Below are 27,573 nucleotides of genomic sequence, written 5' to 3' on the forward strand. Positions count from 1 at the left end.
AATGAGAAAACGATTATTTCTTTACCCAGGTAAAGGACAAATGTGTGTGTTTACTGTGATATGCAAGTGAATCAGTTGGGAAGAAAGTAACTTCAAAACCATTATTCATGCAGGATTTCCTACTGAATTCTGCCCTAAGGAAAGAAAAGGTAAAATATACACTAAATGCTCAAAAATCAACTTTTTTAAAACTGTTAAACAGAAATAAAGCAGCAAAAGAGGCCCACTCCAAATTTCAAACATTGTTGCACAGAATACGAAAACATATGGAGAAGGTGAAATAATCAAACCTGCATTTTTAGAAGCTATAAATGTATTATTTGATAATTTCAAAAATAAAGTTGAGATAATGTCTGCTATTAAATCTGTACAGATTTCTTCAAATACAGTAATGAGAAAGGTTAAGGTTGTGAGTTCTCACATTACCTCACAACATAAATTTGACTTTGATTGCTGCAGCTATTTTTCCCTGCAACTTAACAAATCGACTGATATAGTTGATACAGATCAATTGGCCATTTTTGCAAGAATGGTTTTTGATAGTTTCGAAATACGAGAGGAGCTGTTAAAGATTATACTGTTAGCAGAATGCACGATTGGAAATATTTTTACCAGTTAAAGATCATATGAACTCAGAAAATATTCCTATAAATAAGTTGGTGGGCTTAGCAACTTATGCAGCTCCTGCAATAGTAGGCAGAGAATTGGGATTCATAACCTTGTGTCATAAAGACAACAGCTTCCCCAAATTTCTGTCTTACCATTGTGTAATTAATACACAAGGAGTCACTGTGTGGAAAGTTTTTAAATATGAACAATGTAATGAAAAGAAGCCATAAAAATAGCAAACAAAATTAGGGCACATGCAATTAACAGACATTTGTTCAAAGCACTAACTGATGAATTAGATTACCAGTATGATGACCTACTGCTTCAAATGGAAGTTTGTTGGTTGAGTAGAGGCCGAGTTTTACAACGTTTTCAAGAGTTGCATTCTGCCTTAGTAGAATTTTTAAAAGAACCAATCCTTCCGTAAATTAGAAGATAATGTTTGGCAGCAGGATTTTGCTTTTCTTGCAGACATCACCGAAAAGTTAAATATCCTTAACTTGAATCTTCAAGGTAAGGATAAAGATATTGGCGGAACAATTTCAAATGTTTCTTCATTCTAAAAAAAAGCTGGCAATATGGAGAGATAATATCCACAGTGAATACAAACACATTGCCTATTTGAAACAAATCCCTGACAAGCAAGAGTCTTCAATGCCTAATTACAGCAGCATGCAATACATTTAAATTGTTTCAGATTTGAGAAGTGAATTCGACAAATGATTTCAAGATTTCAAAAGGTTTTCAGTTGTTGCACAGTTTACAAAATGGCCTTTAACAGAGATTAATGCTAGTTATGGCGCATTTTGATTTTCAAGAAAACAATGCTGCATTGGAGTTGGAAATGATTGGTTTTCGAAATGATTCATCTGTAAAATCGCTTTCTTCAAGCTCTGAAAATATTTGGCCTTTTGTTCCTAAAGAAGAATACCCAGTTTTGGTCCGGGTTTATCTCAAAATGAAGGCAATATATTGGCTCATATCTGTGCGAGATTTCTTTTTTCAGTATGAAATTCATTAAAAATAAGTACAGAAACAAACACAAACTTACTGATGAACACTAAGGCAACTATATTCAAATGGCAGCTACTACCTGCTTTCCCAGCATTAAAAAAAAAAAAAAAAAAAAAAAAAAAAACTGTTGATGACCCCCCCTCAAAAAAAAAGAGTTAAAGAGTTCCATCCACTCATTAAAGTTAATAAGTCTCATAAAAAATCTGTTATAAAATTTGTTATTTATTACTAACTACATTTCAATTTCAGTTTCTTTTTGTTATATATAGTTTAATTAAAATTAATTTCATATTTACTAGAAATGTAAGTTTATAGGCAATAAACAAATGTAAGTTATTTTTCAAAAGTTGGTAGATTTTTTTGTTGGTAGCTCAGAGTAGGATTTAAAAACGGTATGGTAGCTCAGAAGCTTCGTAAGTTTGGAGAATTATTTTTAAAAAGTTGGTAGATCTTTTGGTTGATAGCTCACAGTAACGATTTAAGAACAGTACGGTAGCTCAGAAGCTTCATAAATTTGGCGACCACTGATCTAAACCAGCAATGAAAACTGTCAAAGAAAAGTCTCGAAACTCTCTGCCAAATAGTTTATCAACAAAAATAAGACACTGTTACAAAATGCCCAGCCGTGGTATGATAGCTTCCCTGCAAGGCATTTTTAGGGTTGCCAGAAAATGGAAAGGGAAGACAAGGTACAGTTGCCGTATTTATCACGAAATCACTCATTTCGCAGCAAAACTGCCAATATGCCATGGATGGAGAGCATTCTGGAACAAATTATTACTGGTTTGGCCCAGAATGTTCTCAAAGGCAGGCCACATAAATCCTGCCTGCATGTGGTGTAGCAGTGTATTGCAAGTTAGTGCCTCAAGAGTGAGCATCGTTGAGGCTATAGAGTGTATCGTCAAGTGCATAGCGAGCTGTAGCATGGAGAATTTGAGAGTACATTGAGTTCCAAGAACGACCGAACCAAGTCGGGAGCTGTACTCTAGTGCTTTGTCATGAAGCTGTCTTCACCGTTATAGCCTGATAGCCGGAAGGCCGTGTTGCTCATTGTTTTAGCGTGTTTGTCATAGTTTTTCGAGGATTGTAAACATGTCTTTGGAACTGTCCTATGAAATACTGGTGAATAAATCGTGTTTCAATTCTTTGTCAAATGTTGTCGTCAATAACTCCAAATCCACAAACAAGTAGAAGGCAACAATATCTTCAGTCAAATACTTTGCAAGGCATATGCACTCAATAATTAAATGGAAAAGGCCAAAATCATCACCAAACCCCAGCATAAATAGTCTCAATATTAAAGAAGCATTTGAAATCCTCATCAAGCTGTGTTGTAATGGAATTGGTAGAAAATGTGGGGAAAACGGTTGCCACGCCATCAATCAGGTTTGTGCAGTGTTCAAACTTTGGTATTTGATTGAAATTATATTTGTCTACAAAACATTTTTATTCTTAATTTATAACTGTATAATTTATTGTTGGATACTAAAATTTTTTAGCAAGATTTTTTAGCTACATTACTATTTTTATTATCATATTATAGTGAAAGAATAATTATAGTGAAAGAATAATTCTGGGTATTTTTTAATCTATTAATATTAAATAAATGTTTATGTGTGAACAAAAGAAAAAAAAAAGAATTAACTATTCATAGTATAATTATCAGTTTTATACAGAAAAGTGATGCTGTTTGTTATTACAGTTTTCTATTACATTGTTAGATGTACACACACATGCACATATTTTGACAATCATATGCATAAATGATATGTGATTTTATAGGTTGATGTCTTTCTTTTCATTTGCATAATCTGAAAACATTTAGTAGAATTTTGCACTTAATTATTGGTCAGCTAATATTTTTGCTTTGGAAATAAAGTGGCTTTTTCCCCTACTGATAATTTCATAGAGTTAATTCAAAACTATAAGTGACCATGTAAATGAATAATTATAAAAATATTATTTTAAGTAAGTCTAGTTATCCAATAATAAATAATTCAAACAGGAAAAAGGAAAATCCAACCATTCCCTTGTGGAGACTCTTAACTACAGATCTTCCAGTTGCCAGTTGAATATGCTAACCATTTACACCCTCAGAGAATGAAGAGGGGAAATTGATAATTCTTTAAAACTGCCTTACTTAAAGGGTGATTGAGGAAAGTCATTAGCTCTATTCAACCAAATCTGACTTACATTTATTTCAGGTGCTAGCATTATTTTGTCATAACCATAATTTAAGAAATCAATAGCTTATGTGAAAATTAAAACCACAGTTCCAGTTGCTGTCTGGATAGAATAATAATTGTGTACGTGACTCTTTGGACTGGACATTTTCAAACAGGTGGACTGGGCATGGTGGTCCTGTCACTTGGCCTCCCAGATCCCCCGATTTATTTATCTACTCCGGATTTTTTTCTTTGGGGTGGCATGAAGAGCCTTGTGTATGACACACCCGTCAATTCTGAAATGGACCTTGGTGGCACGAATATCAATCGTTGCTGCTACGGTCCTTTAAACTCTCGGTGTTTTCGAACATGTCCACCAATCCATGCTGCGTCGTTGTTGTGCGTACATAAATGCCAATGGCCGCAATTTCGAACACTTCCTGTGATGCTTTTATATCATGCTTTCTGTGTATTATTATTATTTGTGAGTGCAATAAAGCATTTTACACTACATTCTGTGTTATGGCCTAACTGTTTTTGCATCTGTTTATCTCATTAGGGTTAAGTTTCCATCCATGCTTTCTGATGTAATTATGGCTCGTTCCATTGTTCTCTATCCCCTCCAAGTTTGTACACAGCATTTGGGGATACCCTGTCATAATTTCAGGTACTTTGTGCCTTACAGTTTTTTGCTTGTGGATCATATCAGTAGTTCACAACAAAATAATTTTGTTTGCTAGTCAGTCAGCAGCTACCTCACTGCTAGCAGAGCAGTTTCTTGTGTTGCGTGGAACACCCGTCCTTTTAAATTTTGGCAGTATATTCTAAAATACAATCTTCAGAATAAAGTTCCAAATACTGTAATACTATTAATCACTGTAAGCACTGTTGAATCTCTCAACTACTGTAGCCATTAAAAATCATCAGAAACGTTTGCTAAATAAAAATCATTTGGAAAGTACTTTAGATCAATAAATGTTTATGCATTTAAGAAATCTTTCTTTATGTCTGTCTACATTACAGAAACTGAAGCAATCATGTACACTTCTATGATGTCATCAAAGGTTTTGAGTGGGGAAACACCAGCAAAATACTACTATAATTTTAAAATGTTGGAAATAAAATTTTTCTTCAAATATAAAATTTATTTCCTAATATCTCATTTAGTTATTTTTTTGCATATCAAGAGCGGCGGTAAATTCAGGGACTGACCCGAGCGGCAAAACCTCTAGCTATGCTGCTGACTTGTCAACAGGAAACAATGGGAGAAAAATAGTGCTAGAATTTCAGCCACTGCGGGAGTTAAAGTACATCACTTGTCTGCACTATGACGGTTCTAAAGCTCCTTCAAGCCTTATCCATTCTCAATACTGTCAAATGAACCAGACCACTTGCAGACTGACAAGCATAAAATAATTTCTTGGCAAAGTTGGATGTAGAAGAAGTTTCCACTTTTTAGTCAATATTTTTCACCCTAAACTAGACGAGACCCAAGTATCTAAAAATAGGCATGCAGCTGAAGCTGATGAAGCAGTCTGCAAAATCTCCAGTACTTTTACTTATGTTTAAATGTTGTTCTAGCATGTCAATCTACAGTATTTTATGTCATTTATAAGCAGAGCATCATGGTCTAAGTTATGGGATCCTGTCATTGAAATAAGCATGTATTAGTGGACACAATATGGTAATTTATTTCAAAACAGATCAAATATGGCAATGCAGCATGAAAAATTATGACAGCAGAATATTCAGTCAAAAATCTACATGGTTCAGGGGCTGTAGAATCATATTTGTAATTGCACTCCAGTTCATTTGCAGCTGTTCAAGAAAATTAACATCTGTTGAACAGGGAAAAGAACAACTGAATACAACTGACAAAGCTAAAAAAATGACACAGGTTGAATACTTCTGCAGCTGTGACTATTTGAGAATTGTACACAGACCAATGTTTTATTGTAAGAGTTGCAGACAACAGTGTGGTTCAGAATTCGGCAGGAATGGTTGGCACCACTTTGGCGGGATCTACACTAACTTTCATGGTTTTATGATAGCCAATTTTCATGGTCGATGGCATAATATGTAAGTACCAAAATTAGCTCAGAAGCTGTAAAAGTGCTACTTAAGCTCATCCTCTGGAATTTAGCTTTCTGCACAAGTCATTTTCAAAGTTCCTAAACCAAAGTAATATTCATGCAGAAAATTGAAAATACATCTTCTAAATTTCTACTACTAAACTGAAAATACATCTGAAAGAAGGGCATCTAAATTATGAGAGAAAAATAATATTAGTTCACAGTTGTATCATATCTTTTAATTGACATACCTGTAAAAATAATGATCCAAATTTCTGAATGCATTTTCTTAAATAATTCATAAATTAAGACTAAAAACACTACATAACATAAAAACTAAATGAATTCATAAAAAAGCAGAATAAATGTACATACCAGATATATTAAAAGAGGTATCACTATTACACTGTAAGATATAGCAGAATGCATACTTGTACGACGCTGCTCAACACTAACTTCGGGTGTGCGTAGTAAAATACTTGCAAATATGATAGCATATAAAACACCTATAACAGCCATACACATCACAATCCAAAGGGGAACAAATACTACCTGTTAAAATATTCAGTAAAAATCAAACATTTGTAACATTTAAAGTTTTACATATCATCTGTGAAATAAATTTATAAATTGACAAAACAGGACAAAATAATGATGGAGGAAAATATACTGTAACCCCCCCCCCCTTTTTTTTCCCATTTACCACAGAAAACAAAAATGTCAAGATATAATTCTAATGTGATGACTTAAGAAATATTTCCACGTAACATATACAACAAACACTGAAATACAGCAAAACACAGCATTATAGAGAGACACATGCAGATTGGTAAAGCTATTCTAAGATTGAAACCGACTACTATATCAGAATAATGGAAAACAGCTCCATAAGAAGTAAATAAAGAGATCTTAAGCTATTAGAGATCATGGATGCATGAAAGATTTCAATGGTTAAAACTTAAGATATGTCATATTAGAGATTATAATGTTGAGCAAACCTCACATATTTTTTATATTACAGGATTACTATTATTTTAGTAAGGCTGCTCATGTCATGCCCTTGGTTGGCAGCACATTAAAATTACCCTAGAAGTTCTTGAATCATTCTAAAGGTAAAATTCTAGAACATATCCATATAAAATTTTCTTAAATACAACTGAGATATTTTGCATGTGTAAGACAACAATGCTAGAAACAGCATGTCTTCTCATATTTGTTAATAAAATGGAGGACAGAAGTTTCTTATAACAATATTCAACCTAAAACTGCTACTAGTTTTACAAATTAAGAATAAAACAACTGTAAGTTTTATGTTATTTTTACTCAAAATACATAGTTTCTCTACAAACCCAAAATCAATATAAAGTTAACTTTTCCCTAACTTTCAACAAAAAATCTTTATGAAACCTATCATGTAGGTTCCATGAAGTTCCATTTCCCTTACCCGTTAAACACAAAAATAATTTACTTCTTCTGTACAACTTGAACAAATATGAAACAAACATAAATATAATATAAAAACATTAAAGATAATGAATTCATGGTTGGGAGTGGAATGGTCTAAAATGGCTAGATAATCTTGAATGTCTTTCAAGGTGATCCCTTCTCTCCAGACCTGAACCTGATAAATGTATTTGAAATGTTTTAGGTCAAAATTATTCAGAAATCTAGACACATAAAGCAATCAAACTTTCCAAAGATAATTGCCACAAAACTTTCAAGAGTGATCAAGAAGTGTAAACAGTTCTAATTTCACATAATTGTTTTTTCCACTTTTGTAACATCACATTCCATGATTGCCTACAATCTGAAGAATATGGCAGGCAAAGTGGCACACTGTTGTGCTTAGCTCAAGTTTTAGTATATGTACTGCTGAAGAAAGCAAGTTGTGCTATAAGATTACAAAGTATGTTGTGTTTGTTTATATGAATGACTGCAATATGAGGGACCTCCCTACAATTTAGTCTTAGTTTTCAGTTTAAATTTGCTTCATTTATATTTAGCCATACATTCTATCAATTGAATAACAAATGGTACAGATTTTGTTTTTCATCTATCTAGTTATTCTTTTAAAGACTGAGAATCAGCCATATGGAGATAGCAATGTAGCATTTTAAAATTCTGTAACCACCCCCCCCCAAAAAAAAACACTCTTCTTTACAACATTTTTAAATGCTCACTTACAGCAATTCAGCAGATAACATTTTATCAGTACGTTTCTAAACGAGAATTTCAGCACAATTGTAAACAGGAATATGCCAAGCTGGAAGACCTTTCTTCTCCATAGAAAATGCAAAACAGCTGCAATTTTCCAATACGTATCTTCAAGATATTTAGGAAGCTCTAAAGAGCTATTTTTCAAAAATACATTACTTTTAGAAAATGCATCATAAAACACAATGCATTTTAGAGACAATACATACACATATTTCTTTAATAATACATAAACATTTCTGCAGTCTTGCTTAACAAGAAACATATTGCTAAACTGCTTAACAAAGAAAATACACCATCATGATAACTGTATCAAATGAGACAAAACTATACAAACAGATAGAGAAATGTGTATTCCAAAAATTATTTTAATTTAAAACATGGGCACAGCAACTGAATACATTAGTTACAATTCTAGGTAATACAACTAATATTAACATAGCACTGATTAAACGGATACTGGAATTCTATCCAAGAATAATATAGGCCATGTATTATTGATTAAAACTCCCAGTTCATCTTCATTCTGAACTAAATAAAATAAATGTTCCAGGAATGACCAATCATACCCTAAAAGCTAAAAACTCTTGATTAGTGAGTGATCTGGAAATTGCATGAAGCAAGGTTCCACATGCAGACACTTTGCAAAGGATGCCTGCTAATGTTAAACAGATGTGGATGTGCACTATTTCACTGAAAAATGCCATTTGGTAAACTCAGAAAATACTGCAGTTCAGCTGCTTATAGTACCCCATCAATATAGCATGTTATCAGTATTATCATTATGCATACTAAACATGATCAGCTCAATAGCTGCCAAACCATAATGTTATGCTGATTCTGCATGAAACTCAATGGTGACAGAAAGATCAGCTTGATTGTCACATCGCTTCCCACTCTCATTTAAGAGATCATTATTGAGACAAAACAAAGATGATGAGTGAATATCATACTGTGCCATTCCCTGGATTTTTTTGTGAAGAAGACCAAAACACTCATCAAGCAATTCAGGAATAAGTCGTTCTTTCAATCCACTGCCATTGTTATAGTCATCGTCATTTTTGCAATTAATTACTTGGTATTCACTTGATTCCTGTTAAGTATTAATTTTGTCATTGTTAATTTTTTCACTTTGTTATTAATGTTTGACCATTTTTTCACTCTGTTATTAATGTACACCATTATTATGTGCTGAATTGTAAATCCAATTACTTTGGAACAAAGATGATGCCAGCATTAATTTCCGAAAAATAATACAACAAAGCAAGAGCGGTGTCAAGGAAATTCGTTAAGCAAATTTTATATATAACACTGATTTTTTACGCTAAATTTATTTCAAACAAATGAAGTGTTGGCAAAAAATCCTTTTCGTGAAGATATGATTGAAAGAAAGCTGTTTTAATAAATATAAATGGATATTAAGGGCTAAATTTTTAATAGACTGTTTACACACTTGATTTGCTTTGTATCATCAGATACTGCAATTCGCGTAACTGGAACTGAAATTCCTGTTACTGCACAAGATATTTTAGAGTCAACAAAAGCTTCAAGTGAGAAATGCATTCATAATGCAATCAAACATGTTACAAAAGTGTCACTTAAATGTGTATGATGCTTTAGTATGCATAAAAAATTAGTGAACTGTGATCTGTCTTTATTTGATGATATTCAAAGTGATGTTGATTAAAATGCATTGTTAAATAAAAGCAAATTTCAATATACTCATAGAAGGCTATAGTGGATATTGTTATGATATGTTTTTTAAATTAATATTAATTATGGTGGACTATTTAGAAATGAAATTTGACAATCTTTCAATAGTTTTTTTATTATTATTTTTATTATTACTTTATTTTTAAATACTGCCATGAAAATACTTTTACATTTGCATATATTTGGTTAGAAAGTTATACAAAAGTTTTAATGGATGAAAGATTTTTACCTCAAATTTTACTAAGCTTAAAAAACTCAAAAGCATTACGGAATTTTATCCTAGTAATTAAAAATTACACTTTTACAATTTTCCTTTTGGTATTTAAATTGTATAATTTATGTTTTAAAAAAAGTACTGCCATGTACATTTGTTTAAAAATATGAATGCTTAGAACTTTTTTTGGTCATTACATTTAGCTACGTTTCAACCTAAATTGTTTAACTTTACAAATGTTCATAACAATTAACATAATTCATCGTAGATCAAAAGAGATTTCTATTCTTTTCCAATTTGATTCAAATGATGGTTAAATTACATTTGTTAGCTAATTTAGGTAGTATTTTCATATACTGGTGATATAAAAGATGATATACAGTTTTTTTAATATATATAATTGCAGTGTTTTTCAGACAAAAATAATGTTACTCATATTAACTGTTCAATGTATCAGAAAGGAATATTTTCTGAACAACTTTCTTAGAGCCTGATTTATGATAAATTTAATATTTGAACACAAGTCAAATATTAATTGTAATCCTTGTTAACTTCAGAATCCTTCTCCAATGTACCATTAACAAAGCAATTTTCAATCTATGCTTAGATTAATTTAAATCCTCAATTATTTGCCCATCAGTTCTTTTAGTTACAGTTATTTATAAAGCTAACTAAAAAGTCTTTGGAAAACTTAAAAGATGAAAATAATTATGACGCTTATTATCTGAAAACTCATTTTAATTAAATAGGCAATATTTAAAACATATTTTTCAGATAACATGTTAGAATCCAATAGGTCAATAAATGGAAAGTGCCATCATGTTTTTAGAGTCACCGCCTTCTCTTCATAATGGTCACACCATTCCTCGTCTCAAATACCACTAATGTGACACCACTCCATACCTTCATGACAATGGCTTCCTGTTAGTGGCAGGTTTCACACAAAACTTCTTGACTGCACACCTAGCACAACCAAGCAAATGAACTGCATCTCTGTATCCGAGTTAGAAGTATATCTAAAACATCTTACAGAATGTTGTCATCTGTAGATTATGTGACCACTACTGCATGATGTTTGACACACTGATGTGTATCACTGATATTCCAGTCTCAATTCAATGAACCACAGTACTGTCTCCTACGCAGTCTCCAAATTTAAGCCATGATTGCAATATGATGCAAAGACTAACCACCCCTTTGAAGGCCTATAATTAATCTTCTTGCAATTTCATCAATTTAATCAAATCAGTACAAAATACAACTCTATCCAGATATAAAAAGCAACATAATGTATAAACCAATTTTCATATCCTTTACAAAGTCTTCAATTTAGCATAACAAGTTAACTTTTTCCTTTTATCACAATTTTCAAATATGCCTTTGCTAGAAGCTGCAAACTTTTGCATAATATGTTTCTTTAAACATATCCCAACACCTGGAGACAGCTGCAAGAAAATTTTCATGATGAAGAATTTTTTTCTGTAGAGCAGTTATGTGTAATAGTTTATGTACTTCTTTTTTTCATACTGTATCATAACAGATTTAACATTAGAGTAGTACTATACATTAAAATGTGCACACTTTTTTAAAACTGATATTTTGAAACCTGAAATTAGCAGCTACATGGATAAGAAAACACACACATACAACAGTTACATTATAATTCAGAAAACTTTCAACAGATTCTAAATCGATAGTACTCTGATTAAGATTCTTAGATTAATTACAGGATAGAAATGCAAAATTTAGCAAACATACTACAAACATATTTCAACAAACGATATATTAATACACACGGCTTTAAATATATGTATTTATAAGTGATGAACTTACAACCCAATTCCACATAATAATTTCATCTAATCGGAGAGCGAGAAAAATGAACTGAAGGATATTCACAGAGCAAAAAAGTTCAAGCTGAAAGATAAAATACATAAAACATAATTATTTCATAACAATTTTAGCAGTATTTAATTAATTCCATTTCTTTACACCTTTACATAAATAAAAGAATATGTGGGAATTAACTGCAACATAAAGAATAAACTTTTAATGTGCATTTCATAAATATCAACGGATGGCTTCAAAAATTTAAAAACTGTCCCCTCAGCAATATAATGGTTGACAATTTCATTTCCATTCAAGATACCTCCAATCTCGGCATTGTTTAACTAATGAGTTATTCACAACTTTATAAACTATTCACTACCAACTGCCACCAAGAGACCAATTTATCAGTGTGTGTAGAGTGTTTGCATGTACTTTTTGTGTGTGCATACCAAGGCTCATTTCAAAGTTGTTAGGCTACATTGTGACTGGGAGAATGGCAAGTGACTGGGAGAATAAAAGAAGAGTAGACACTGACAAATGTCTGCAAAGACCTAAACACAGCCAAAAGTGTCAAGTCAAAAATCTAAAAATGGTTTAAAGACACAGAGGATATATGCCGACAACTAGGTCAAGATAAAAAAAAGTGTCACAACACTCTCAGGATCATTATTTGGCAATGATTGTTAAATGAAGGCATCAGTTGTCTTGCCAGCCTGAACTGTAAGGCAATGTGCATCAGCTGCCAAACCTCAACTAGGCAGATACAGTCAACTCCAGATTTAGCTGCATAGGGAAGATATGCATGGTTAACTCAAAATTACGGTCGATCCAAAGCCAAAAAAAAAAAAGAAAAGAAAAGAAAAGGGAAAAAAAAAAGAAAAAAAGAAAAGAAAAAAGGCAAGATAAATAATTATGTTATATGAAAAGAAAAATACTACAAAGCAATTTACCTGTATGGTTTTTTTTTTTTTTTTTTTTTACCCCCAGGAACTCTGGTTTAATAATATTTCAAATCAACTTTATCAACATAAAAAATTACAAAATAGTAAAATATTTAAAAAACTTTATCACTCTGACAGTTCAAATTCATGCAAAGAAAGGTCGGTCAGAGCTTTCTGTTTCTTGGCCGAGTTGACTTTCTCTGGGATCGATGATCTAATCTTGCGTAGTGTCATTTTGTCAGTTGGGAGACTATCTTCTTGTCCTTCCAAAAAGACTGGAAGGCACTCGAAGTGATAAAGTACAGCTCCATGCCAGCAGACCACTGCCACCCTCTACCCTCCTTCCCTTCACTGTCACTTGAAACTACTTTCCCTTGTACGACTAACAATTTGCCAACTTTGCTCAACTGCATGGGTTTCGAATGATGGAAAGTTGCAATCACACTCCAGCCATTCATAAATGTTTTCTTCATCCACATGTTCACCACCAGGCATATGGTTTGCAATCTGAGCAAGATAAGCTGGTGGTGCCTCTGTATCAAAACGCGAACAACTTTCACGTTCTTCCAGGTTCAGAAGAACTTTTCTTCAAGCTTTATTAATCAGCATTGAGGTTTTCACTTTCTGCTATGTGGAAGCACTCTCATAGATAGCATCCAGAACTGAAAAGCTTTTCAAAAAAGATTTCAGATCACAATCTTCTTCGATTAATTTACATAACATGGCAGAATGGCAGTTACATTTGACCGACACAATAACACTTTGGTCCATTGGCTATATTAAGGCTGTCACGTGAAGCAGCATGTACTTTACAAAAATTGGTCATATCTTAATTTTAATGTCAATTCACTTGAGTGGGATGGTGCATTGTCTAAAACTAACACTGCTCTTTTGGGAAGGCCCTCTAATTTGAAAAAGGTCTGTCACCTGAGGTACGAATTTCGTATCAAACCAATGCTGAAATATGATTCTATTCATCCATCCCTTTTTCTGATCAAAATAGGGCACTGGTTAAGTTGGTTGCTTTTGTGCCTTTAAAAAAAGACCTTTGTTCCCCCCCCCAATCTTTCCAATGACAACTAGTTTCAGTTTGTGGTTTCCTGCAGCATTAAAGCATGTCATTATTGTCACGAGATTAACCGATCTTGTGATCAGGAGCATTCCTTTCTTTTCCAGGCACATGAGTTCTTGTTGGCAAGCATTTCCCAAATAACCCTGATTCATCAACATTTTATACTTGCTCTAGAAGCAAATTTTCAGTCTCAAACAAGTTTTTAAAATGACTGCTAAAGTCTTTTGCTGACTCAAAAGTTCACCACGCACTTCGAGCTCTTGAATACTCAGTGTTATTTGAATGCATAAGCCATCTTGTTGATGACCAGAATTTGCATTCAAGTTCTAACTTCTGAAAAAAAAAAAATATTTAGTTTTTTCTGCATTAATTAGTCCATTCATGGGGCTTCCCTGTACTCTTTGCTGACTATACCACTCTAGCATGGCTTTATCTAAGTCCTCGTAAGCCTTTTTCATTGTGTTCCTTTCCTTTATTCCCACAGTAGAATCATATGCACATACAAACTGCATAAGTTGATCCTTTTCTTTAATAAATCACGCACAGTCTGCTCTCCAACTCCATATTGCAGAACACTCATTTTATGCTTGACCCATTCTCTACTTTACTTACTGTTTCAAGCTTTTAATGAATGGACAGAACAAGATGTTTCCTTTTTTTTTTTTTTTTCCCGACATTTTGCAAGCAATAGTAATTACAATAATTCACAACTGCTTGTCAATGAAAAAGTAAAATCTAAGCCTTGCCTTGAAGCATCTGAGTGAGTAATAAAAATAGCAATTTATGTTTCAGAAAAGTACAAAAATTATTCACCAACCAGAACTTTAATTACTGTATCATCAAATTAAAAGCCCATATATCATCAGCTGTAACATGGAGACCTCCATGAGCTGTAAGAAGGAAGGGGATAGGACATAGGAAGAAATTTGTAACTGCAATTTGGTTGTTACAAACATGTTGGAAAAGCGAAAGTCAGAAGGAGGAATAAGCCTGAAAAGTCATCAACTAAAACTTCATATCAACATCTGTTCTCTCTCATACTAATATGTCTGCTGATTATTCTTGTGATAATACTTTTTCTACCAAAGCACTTTTTCTTCAGCAGAATCCCAGTTATGCCACAACTCAGTTAATCCACCCCTGGTACATCAGTAATTGACTGTGTAACATGAGTGACCAACTGCATAAAAAAGGGCTGTATATGTAGAAACCCATGATTTTATCCCATAAACATGAATTGTGAAATGTGCTCAGTTGCAGCAGAACAGATATCACCATGACTGGAGTAAACAGACTGGAACCAAGTTTTCTTCACTGAATGAGTCTTGCTTTTATTTGGAGAGTGATACCAGGCATATTACCCCTCCACTGCTTCCATTTCTAGAGACTCCATGCCAGTCATGTGTGCATTATCATAGTATTTCAACACAGCTGGTAAAATCATGTTTAAGTGTAATATCTTTATTGATATCAGACATGTTACCATGTGCAGGGAACAAAATGCATGCAATAAGCCTAAAAAATCTGTGAAAGGCATCGGTAGAAAGGTGGTGAAATAATGGTATGCGAAAGCATCCTTCTGAATAGCCACACTGACCTACGTGTTTTTACAAGTGCAATTATGAATGTTGAAATACACAGAGATGAGGTTCTTGATCCTCATAGCAAGTTCTTTAGGGATACAACCAGTAAAACTATCTCCTAATAAATAACAAAGTTTGTTCTCATTGTGCTACACTAGTGACATTATTTTGAGGACAATGGTATCCAACAGAATCAAATGGCCCTCATATTCTCCAAATTTTAACTTAGTAGAATATGGTATAGGATGCGCTAGGAAACTGACTTGCATCACTGTAGCCCCACCTAGCACTTCCAGAAGCTTCAAGGCACTATTCAACACAAATCACATTGCTATAACAGGAACTCTTGGACAATCTAACAGGGTTGCCACTCAAACAGAAGAATGCAATTCCCTGACTTTTCCAGGTTTTCCAGGTATGTTTCGAGAAAATTCCAGTCTATCCGCGTAATGTACGTTGGCTGTGCTAAGAGGTAAATTAATTATGGTATTACTTGTACTGTGTAGCAAATTCACTTAATTATTCAATAAATCCCAGAGGACATTTATTCTTAATTATTCTTGGTACACTTTGTTTGATAATTTTGTTTACTTTTCCGCTTAAAAAACTTGATAAAATTTAAGATATATACATTGGATAACAACTGTACGTTTTATTTAATTATTACTCATGATCATCCCCAGTTCAACACGAGGCTAATCCGGTTCTTATAAATCACAACGCAATGCTAAAAGTTAGGTTAGATTTTAGGTAAATTTAATTTGTGTGAGGTGTATTCTTAAAAGGCACCTTAACACTTGAAAACACAAATATAATTATAATAGGAGTTGTTTTCTCCACTGAAGATTGAGATTAGAATCTGCCCAATCTGGAATAAAATAAGGCTTTTTTTGCAGACATTCTGCAGCTAAACGAAAGAAAGAAATCTATTTAATGATATTTTTTTACTAAATTGAGGTATTTTATATTTATTTCGCAGCATACATAAGGAAAAAATATGTGCATTAAATTTCGTGATGTCATCATACTGCCAGAATTAATTTCAGGATTATGCCAGAGAAAATTTCCTGAAATATGGAAATATTATTTACTAATGATAAATAAATTTAGAGGGAAGAAGCAACATTAAATGATATGAATAACATAAAAATAAAGATAATTACTTAAAAATTTAATTAGAATAATCAATGATATTTTAGCGAATATAGTTTTATATTACATGGTTATCCTAGATGATTGATTACTATTTTTTCATTTTACTGCAAAATGACAAGGTATTTATTAAAAAGAAAAAAAAAAAAAAAAAAAAAAAGGTTTTTGCGGTAAAATCCTAGTATACGATACGGCCTTCGCATGATTTTGAAAATTGTCACCAAGAACAAAATGACCCGTTTACTGCTCATCATGTCGCCAAATCCCGCTGTACCACACATGGAGATTATTCTCACCAAAGAATGTCTATGTAAAAAGCGGAGGGAAAATTTGCCAAGGGATTTGACGACGGAACGGCCAGAATTTCCTTCTCCGCGATGTGTACAGGAAATTGAGAAACACGTGTTAAGAAGAAACGTTCTTTGACAAAAAAGAAAACTACGAAAATCCGTTTTTAAATTATTGCGAAAAATCCAAGAAGAAACGTTTTATCAAAGAACGTTTTTTCTTGGATTTTTCGCAATAATTTTAAAAACGGACTTTCATAGATTCCCCCCCCTCAAAATAACTAATCCATGAATTAATTTACTTGTGCCAAAAAATATTTTCTTTTCCTTTAGAGTTTAAAGACATTTTAAACGATATTCATTTTATGAACTCTTGATAATGTGACCTTCAAACTTCGACGACAGATATATCGCGCATGCACAGCTGTTTCCTGCTATGATGGAACCGAGCCACATCTGTTGCAGAGAGGTTTTCCATCTTTATAATACATATTTTTTTAATTCTAACCTTCACGGTACCGTATACTAGGATTAAACCCATTTTGATTTATACGAGAACAGGTACTTTCTTTAGTTCATGCACTGCACATGCAATTCTCGAGGTTACTGGAAACCAAAAGTTGCGGGAAACTTGCTTTGCCTTTCTAAAAAGACAATCAAATTGGAGCTGCGAAAATTGGTTCTATGGCAGCTGCCCGAATGATACTCACGTGATACACAATTCGCCAAAAAAGTGATCTCTTCCGACGTCGGCGCAAAACTCGCCTTAGCAGGATCGTTGTATGAAATTCCCTGACTTTTCCAGATTTTGACTAAAACAATTAAATTCCCTGACTTTCCCCTGAATTTTTTGGTCAATTTCCGAATTCCCTGACTTTTTCCGGTTTTCCAGGAAGCATGGCAACCCTGATCTAAGAAAAATTACTGTGAAGCTTGCATTTCATCAGGGGTGACCATGCAACTTATTAATTTTTTCAATGTATTGATAAAAAGTTGTGACATTAACTTTTCCATACCAACTTTATATCATAATTCATACGTTCTTATTTACATTTCCTTTTTGCAGAAATAGAAAATTCTATGTTTTGAAAATACATTAGGCATTACAAATAATAATAATAATAATAATAATAATAATGCTCAAGTTCAATGTTCTTAACTTCAAAATCATTCAAGATACACGAGTTTCAAAAATTGTTCTTTTAGTTTATGTTACCAGTGTATTAATGTTCTTCACTAGGCTATTCCTCTGTTGTTATCAAATAAGGAATAGTTTACATGGAATTAAAATTTTAGAACTTTTCCTTTAATAATAACTTGGCCTAAAGTTTAAAATAACATCATAATCTACATTCTAGCCTTTTGAAAAAGTCTATAATTTATATATACACTTTTTACAAAATCATTAATTAGAATTATTAATTAGTACAACAAAGAAAATTAACGCAAAATAAATATTTTAAATTAAAAAGAAAAAGAAATGAATTTTTAAAAATACAACATAACAGAAAAAGTCATAAAAAACACAAAATATACATACAGAGCGATTCAAAATGAATATAGCAATTACAGACAGCTATAACTATTTTATTGAAAAGAATATATCAATATGAATTATACAGAATGCAGAAGAAAGTTCAAAACATCGTTAGTTGTGGACAAGCAGAATGAATCATAAGGCTGCGCATGCGCGAGTTTAGACTACAAAATGGTCAGAAATCTGGTTCATTTTAGCCATATCATAAGTGAAAATAGCTCTGTACAGAAGACATTCAGCAAAGTATTACAGCAAACCTTGAGATGCTTGAGCAATGGCTAATGCCACAGCTAGACAGGAATTCTACAGATTACACCTTTCAGCAAGATAGAGCCCATCCACACTAGAGTATAGAGCTCTGCACATTTTTAAACCAAGATCTTCCAATGCATTGGATCAGTCGAACTAGAGATGCCAACAATGTGCTCTGCTCTTGGCCACCTAGATCTGTGGATGCTCGAGTTTCTTTGTATGGGATTAGTGAAAGACCCTGTGTGTGTGCTTCCCTTGCTGAAAACAATTCCAGAAATCAAAATGCTAACTTTTAAAGCCCTCTCATTGCCGACTCTAAATATGCTTCAAAATGAACGACTTGAAATGGACTACCAATTAGATGTTATCCGTGATACCAAAGGGAACCACACAGAACATTTATAAAGTATGTAAATAAAATTTTGAACTTCCTTTTACATTCTGTGTAATTCTTATCAATAAATTATTTTCAATTAAATAGTTAGAGCCATTTATAATCTCTATATTCATATTGAATCATCCTGTACAGCCTTTTTAAAAAGTAACTCTAATTTGGGCATGACTTTTCTCATGCTGAGCTTCACAAATGCATTTAATTGTTGAAATAAACATATTCACAGGATTATTTCAAAAGAAAAACAAAATTATAAAAGATGAGGGGGGAATGTCACTTTTAAAAATGTACATAAAAACATAACTTTTAAAAGACGTGGTAAAACTTTTTCATTGAAAATTATAAATCAGAATAAGACTACAGCATCAAATTTTATCATTGATAACTAAATATGAATGATATTTCAAGAAAAATAAGGAACAAGATTTTGAAAGTTTGAGAATACATTATTATTCATATATATTTCATTTTGCTTTTGGGAAATGTTGTTAAGGAACTAGCCTGTTGGTGATTAACAACAATTTCAAATCTTGTGCTTTGAACGCAACCATGCTACTCCTGAGTACAACATTATTCCCAGAAAAGCATATTCCACACATTTTTCTTTTTTAATTTTCATAAAAGATCTTCATTTTCCATCATATTCAACAAGACACAAAAGCAGTGACATGACTCAGCTGATTGGTTGATTATAGTTAATGCAAAGCTCACAAGGGTTATACACCTAAGAGAGGAAATGCTGTTGTGGATACTCATAGCTCACATTTAATTTACACATAATAGATAAGAATGCAAAAACACAATGAAGCTAGCTAATTGCATCAACTACCTACTGACTGCTTCTTGTTCTTCTTAACAGAAACTAATATTAAATTTACAAAAATTTACTACATTTAGAAGCAAAAAGAAGATAAAGAAGCATAGATTATTAAAAGTACAATTTATTATATAGATCTGAAAGCTTACCTCAAATGAACGATCATGTTTAACTGCCCATATGCATACAACAACCGAAATTATGGATATGAAAATTAAAGGGACAAATACAAGTATCCACCAATGGCGGTTGTTCTCTAATTTATCACAAACAAGAACTTCAAACATCAGTAACAGGACTTGTAACACAACACTTATTAGCATAGCTTTGTAATGTATGTACCCTTCTCCTTCAACTCTATCAAAAAAAAAATGATATGCATATGAAATACTTAAAATATCAGATGGTAAAGAAACACTTATTATATAATTTCTTTGTATGTGAAGAAAAATGTAACATATAAACTTGTCTTAAATGCATATAATCTACAAATCAGGATCTGAAAGTAAAGAGAAAAGTTTGAGATGCATAATAATTTATAATTCATTTAAGCATTTTAGAAGCCAAAAGAAATCAAAATTATTTGCCATATTTGAATTCATTAAATACAGAAATTAAGCAAAATCTGACAAAATAAGAGATAAAACTATAACTAAAAAAATTAATATATATGTAAAAGAAATCGTAGTCTAAAGCAACAATTAGTACTCTTCCGTTATCAAGACCGGATTCAAAAGTCCATGTCTATAAGTGCATATATATGTATGCATGTGCATATATGTGTATGTACACACACAGACACGTATGTCCATGCACATATACATTACATACATGAACACATCCATCCATCCAATCATGCATACATACATTTATTTCTGGACCTGGTCCTGATAACAGAACAAAGAGTACTCAATAATTAAACAAGATTCACTTTTATAAACAAAATATAATCCTATATTAGCCCCAGAATAGAATTTGTTAGGAAGTTAAAACTGTAGTTTAATACAGAAGAAAACCAAAAGAGAAGAAACAAAAGGATACAGATTTAAATAACATATCTCTTATCATTTAAGGTTGCCTGATTCATCCTTTGAAATTTTTACGTTTTTTTTTTTTCAACCTCCGATCGCATAGTATGATGGCTAGGCATGCGGCAGATGGTTGGTGTGCATAGTAGACGACTGCGCATCTACCCTTCCACATGCTCTGTCACTGGCGAGTTCAATATACCATTTCCTGTTGAGTTGCAGTCACATAAACATGGCTGTCATTACTGATTCTCCCACCAAGTGTGAACTGCGAGCTGTTATTCGTTTCTTGTCGGCAGAAGGAAACACTACAGTGGAAATTCATCAAAGAATGAGTCGAGCATATGGAGACAGCTTTGTGAGTGATGGCGTTGTTCGTTTATAGTGTCAAAAGTTTAAAGATGGCCAAACTGATGTGCATGATAAAGGGGGTCAAGGTTGCAAGTCTGTCGCTAGAGAAGCCATTGTTCAACGAGTGGACCAAGCAATTAAGGAAAATCAAAGGTTCACCATAAGTTAACTCTTGATGAAATTTCTGGAAGTTTCAAGATCTTCCCTGTACTCTATCATTACTGAACAGTGGCGCTACAGAAAAGTTTGTGCTTGCTGGGTCCAACAAATGTAAACTGATGACCACAAAACTCAATAATGGTTGAAGCATTAGGGTTTATGTCCGTTACAATACTGATGGAGAAGATTTTTTGAAATCCATTGTGACAGGTGATGAGACACGAGCTCAATATCACACACTTGAAACGAAATGACAATCACAACAATGGATGTACACAAATTCTCCAAAGAGACTCACAAAATTCAAACAAACCTTCAACAATCGTAAGGTTATGGCAACTGTTTTTTGGGACCAAAAAGGTGTGTTGCTTGTGGAGTTTATGCAGCTTGGAACAACAATTAATGCAAATTCATATTGTGAAACTTTGCAATGTTTACAGAGAGCTATTCAAAACAAACGAAGGGACATGCTGACTTCTGGAATAGCTCTGATCCACGGCAATGCCCATCCTCACAGCACTCGTGTAAACCAATGGCTCCTTCAGCAATTTCAATGGGACATTTTTGAACAACCACCTAGTGCCAAGTGACTTTCATCTTTTCCCTGAAGTACAGCAGTGGCTTGGGGGACAGTGCTCCCAAAATGACATGGAGCACAAAGAAACTGTCACAACTCACTTCCAATCATTGTGGGAGCATTTTATGAAATGGGTATTGCAAAACTTGTTCACAGATATAATAAATGCCTCAGTCTTCAAGGTCATTATGTAGAGAAATAACTTGTATTGTACATTACTTTTGGTAATAAAATCTTTTTCGTATATTTACCTGTCTTTTCTTTATAGCCCATCAGAGGTTGGAAAAAAATAGCCTATGTATATTAAAGAGGCATGCTAATTTGTCATATTAACAGCTTTCTTTCTAATTCACATATTCCCCCTTTCATATGTAACAGTAATTTATATTTTAATGTAATTACTTTTACTGACATCGCATTACTTGCAACTACTTTTACTTGACACTGCAAACATTTCTGTTAAATACAATTTTCTACCATTGCAGATTTCCTGTTCAAAATACTTTGAAAATAATGTAATGACCTGCATTAGGATTACGATAATTTTTCACATCATTCTTCTCATTGTCAAAGTTACCTTCATGTAATTCTGAACAATATTACAAATTTCTTTAATGTAAATACCTTTTAGAGTACTGTATAGTTGAACTCAAAAAACAGAGAAAAATACTTTTATTTCACCTATAATTATGTATTTAGCAAACATTTATTTCTTCAATTTTTTGGTTACTGCACATCATTCCTTGACTGCTTCTATTTTCTTTTTAGAATTAAGCTACATTTAATATCCATTATATAAAAATAAAAGCTATCTAAAAAATGTAAAAAAAGAAAGTTATTAAAAGATCTTATCAATAATATCAAAATTTAAACTTTTTAACAATGACTATGAGCAGTATGATGACATATCCTCTTCTAAACAGTATACAAACTTCTCAGTTGTGAACAGTGATTCACAGAAATCTCCCATCTTCTGCTCCTGACCTAGAAGCATATAGTTTTTATATATTCTTAAATTTTAAGCTTGGGGCCTCCTTTTGACATAAATGTTCAAGTTTTTACTATGCTCTCCTGTCAATTACATAGAACAATCATTTAAAAACATAGATGAGGATATTTCATAGGATAACCATTCATACTGCCACGTGTCTAATTTATAATATGAGAAGGGCACTGAAAATTGAATGTGCGCATTTATATTAAAAAACATACGGATATTTCTTTGTTTATTTATATACAAGATCAAAACCTGCGACCAAGTTACATTTTTGCATATTTTTAGAGAACTTCCTAAGTATGATAAAGAAAGGTACTATATAAGATAAATTTTTCACCTCTGTTAGTGGTTTTATACTTTGTGAACTGCACACTAGAAATGCACACTATGATAGCAATTCCTGTTCATTTGCCTTGAAACTTTGATCATTTGCATGTTCGATCAAGATATTTTTGCATACCAAATTTCATCACGACCGCAAAAGTCCTTCTTGGTGCTTCAATTTTTTTGCAAAAGAGTGTATGTGTTGGTAGGATTTGCTTGCAGTATAATGACACTTATAGAAAAAATTAATTACCTATATTGTGGATGCCTCCACCAGACATAGCTACCAATACAAGCACCAGCTATCACCATAAATTTCCATATCCACAGTGGAAGAAATACTGCCCAGTAACTCCAAGTGATGACTCCATCGAGTCTCAAGCAAAACAGAATAGTGAAGAGAAGGAGGCACACATATACTAGAAATTTACTAAAAAATAGAAAAGACAGCACTGTTTATAAAACTTGAAACAAAAATATAATAGGATATATAACAGCATATAAAAAAAAATAATGAACGTTTAAAACATTTAATGTCCATAACTTTCAGATAATTTAACATTCCTTAAGCATAAAAACAAATAGTACTATTCGGTGTCGAGGGCCGTAAAAAATCGCCAAACTATTGTTGATGCCAATGCTGCCAAAAATAATTGCGGCAAGAAAGGAAGTATAATAGTAAATAACTATCTAAGATTGATGTTTTAATTTAGATGAAAGGTTAATTTCATATAACACTTTTTTATTATTATAATTTATATGAAAAAGGCTAAACATGACTGAATGGAAGCACAAGAGTAAATAACTATTTCGGATCATTATTATAATTTATATAAAAATTGCTAAACATAACTGAATGGATGCCTGCATTGCTATTTCGCTACCGACTTATCGCTAAAGCATAATTTCATCTTGTTGGTTGTTCGAACGTAATTTTTTATAATGAACGATGCCCTTTCTTTGAAAATATTCTCGGGAAAGTGCAGAATCGCTCACTTATTTGTTCGCCGCTTTTTACAAAGGTAAAAACAATTGGATTTTTGACAATTTTCTTTTACTTTTTAAGTGAAAATAGGTCAATGTGTACATAGATAATGTCAAGGGTGTGCGCAGTGCCATTTTTGTGCAATTCTGGGATTTTTTTTTTTTTTAAGTGAAAATAGGTCGATGTGTACATAGATACCGAGTATATGCAATTCTTAAAAACGCGTCAAGCAGTGGGTGATTCTGCACTTTACCCAAAATTCTATTGCAGACTTTTCGTCATGGCAATTCCCAAATTGTTAAATCCATAGGATATCAAAAAAGGATTTAAAAATTAAACTAGTATTTCAATGGCATTTTAAGAAATATAGAACTATATAAACTTACGCGATCTGAAATCAGCGCGTACACTAGATTTGGCATGCCGTTAAATGGGCATGTTTGCTAGATTTGGCACTTTTGTGCATACATTTTCGCTGCAATTTTTTTACAGTCCTCAAAACGGAATAATACCAAAAATTCTATGGATATCTTCGATTGAAACTTTTTATTATTTTTCTTATCTTTTCCAGGATTTCTGAAAGTTTTAATAAAAAAATTAAACACTCTTAAAATTATTCACATTTAGGATGTTAAGATCTACATTCCATCAGTAAATGAAAACACCTTTATATTACTTTATTTTTTAATGTTCAAACCCAACTTTTCTCCACGTTCATGAAACTGGATTGGAATAATTAAAAACTTGGGTGGGTTGCAAAAATTCTGCAGTGAGAGGGATAGTCGTTCCGTAAACCATTTTGCAGCAAATTACTGCCATATCTTCTTTATATGTTGCTCAAAGACCTAGGAATACATTTGGAAGGCTCACTATCTACTGAACATTATTATGGCACATTCACATTTGTTTTAGCGAACCATGCAATTTCTCAAGTAATCCATTAGCTGCAGGGTGGTATGGAGAAGTCCAAATTTGGTAAACATCAAGAACTTTATTAAGAGTGAAGAACATGTGTGACTCAAATTGTCAGCCTTGATCAGTACTTATGCTAGTGGGAACTCAAAACCTAGCAATCCAATGGGCAAAAAGGCACTTGAGTGACATTTTCCATCGAAATATCCTTCACTGGTATTGCTTTCGGCTATTGGGAGAATCAGTCGATAAGGGTTAAAAAGTACAAGTATCCTTGCAAAGGTGGCAAGGGCACAACTATATCCAAATGCACATGCTCAAAACGTTGACCGAGTACAGTGAAGGACTGCAATGGAGAGCGAGCATACGATATGACTTTGCAGCCGGCAAGCGTCCAGTTCAGGCAGAAGTGGAGCAACATCACAAGAAGGTAGCTTGGGACAGAGGACTGAAATGCAAACAGCCGGCAATGGGTAGCAATAGGAACGGCCAGCCCAAGCAGAGGATCTGAGTCAGACAGTTGAACTAAGTCCCTTCTTAGGAAGACTTCATAAAGAAAAGGATGATGGAATTTGCCAAGCAAAAGATAAGTCAAAATTATTTTATTTAAAGTTATTTTAAAGCTAGTGCAAAGTTGGTTGAAAACATTTATTTCAGTTTTGCTCAGGAAGTGGACAATGGTTATTTAATTAAGCAAGAAAATTACAATTTTGTATTAAGCCAAGAAGCTTACAATTTTATATTTAGAAAGAAGCTAAAAATTTTTATGTTCTGCAATTTAAAAATTTTTGTATTAAGTAAGTATTTATATGAAGCAAGAAACTTAAGCAAATAATCTCGGCAGATTTAGAACGAAATGTTAACTTTGGTCATAGAGACTGTTTGGGGAAAATGTTTGTATGGTATCAAGAAAACAAACTTCGTTACTCAATTTTTTTTTTTTAGAAATTTGTTGCATGTAATTAATTTGAGGTTAGTTTCAGCTGAGTAAAGTAAAAAATTATTTATGTAAAAATGTTTGAGTTGCTAAATGCTTAAAGTATGTTGCATGCTTGAAACATGTGCCTTGAATTAAAGAGTAGTCTAAGTTACTTGTGAATTGTACTAAAAGAAAGTAAAAATTAATTTAGAATGAATGTAAAGTTACAAGGTATTTCTCCCGCTTCCCTAGCGTGCCTACGTGGGGTAGTGGTCTGCAAGTTGGGCCGGTATTCCATAGGTCCGCGGTTCGATTCCCGGTGAAGGCAGTTGCTAATTTTTCATCTCTCTGACTTTTCCAATTTGCCTGGAAGCTACAGTGGCACCCGAACTAAAAAGGGTCGTGATGATGAATCTCCACACCCAGGATTTGGCGACTAGGTCCCCTAAGACACTAGTCGCCCTTTAAAAAGGGGAGTATATAAGGTATTTCTCCCGCTTCCCTAGCGTGCCTTCGTGATGTACTGGTCAGCACACTGAGCCTGTATTTCAGAGGTCCGTGGCTCGATTCCCAGCGAAGGCATTGCTAATTTTTCATCTTGTCTGCTTCCAAAAATTACCTAATGTCTCTACAAAGTAAAATGTTAGGCTCTCAAGCCAATACTAAGTTAATTTTCACTAGCATTAGAACCTCAATCTGAAATTTGATTGTAGGATGTCTATCTAGGTCTAGTTGATCTAATTCTAACAAGTAGATGTGGGGGCAGTCAGTAAGATGTCGGGCCAGTCATTTTACATAAAGCATGCTCACATTTGCAGTACACAATGCAAGCAAGGGGGAGTCTCAATGTGGGTAGAAAGATTGAAATGAGTAAATGTACACCCATGTAAGAAAGTTTGAACAGTGTAAAAATGTTGAAAGTAGTGGCATTGTAAGTTATGACAAAGCACAGTACAGTCAAAAGTCGTTAATCCGGACTCGTTGGGACTTCGGCGATTCCGGATTATAGATCATCAGTTTAAATCTGGTAAGATGGCATGCAGAAATTATAAAATTAAAAATATGAAACCACAATTTATGAAATAAAGAACAATTATGATCTAAAGGGTATCAAAATTTAGAAAAAAAAAAAAGCTTAATATTTATTTGTTTACTTTATTAAACATTTCTTTCAATGTAAGTTGTTTAAGTTGCTTCGTTGTTTATGTGATAATACATTCTCTTTAATTCTATAAACAGACATAATTTCTTGTTCAGTTACAAAGTTCTGCTGTTCAAGTCCTATAATTGCTGTGTCAAGAATACTGACTAATTTGTCAATCGAAATTTTTTCGTTTTCAATAACCTCTGTCACTTTCTTCGCTATCGGAAGCGAATTATAATGACAAGGAATTTGATTTAAATCATATTAGAGACGGAGTACATCAAGATGAAATACTACATTTAGTAAGGAAT

The 27,573-nt window shown here is 33.0% G+C and overlaps 1 protein-coding gene across 3 annotated transcripts in view; it reads right to left on the bottom strand.

The window, feature by feature from the left end:
- LOC118181939 (transmembrane protein 185A) overlaps positions 1–27,573 on the bottom strand; it is a 69,588-nt gene that overhangs the window by 24,481 nt on the left and 17,534 nt on the right. For all 3 annotated transcript variants that reach the window (XM_035351180.2, XM_035351181.2, XM_035351182.2), the window contains exons 2-5: positions 23,556–23,732; positions 20,016–20,223; positions 11,835–11,918; positions 6,236–6,412 (exon numbers count right to left, since the gene is read on the bottom strand). In XM_035351180.2, the coding sequence (XP_035207071.2) occupies positions 6,236–6,412; positions 11,835–11,918; positions 20,016–20,223; positions 23,556–23,732 (646 nt within the window). The remainder of the gene's footprint in view (positions 1–6,235; positions 6,413–11,834; positions 11,919–20,015; positions 20,224–23,555; positions 23,733–27,573) is intronic.

This window comes from Stegodyphus dumicola, chromosome X1 (assembly GCF_044657685.1).
Source record: "Stegodyphus dumicola isolate Sdum_Otavi_A_Nest chromosome X1, ASM4465768v1".
NCBI classification, from domain to species: Eukaryota; Metazoa; Arthropoda; class Arachnida; order Araneae; family Eresidae; genus Stegodyphus; species Stegodyphus dumicola.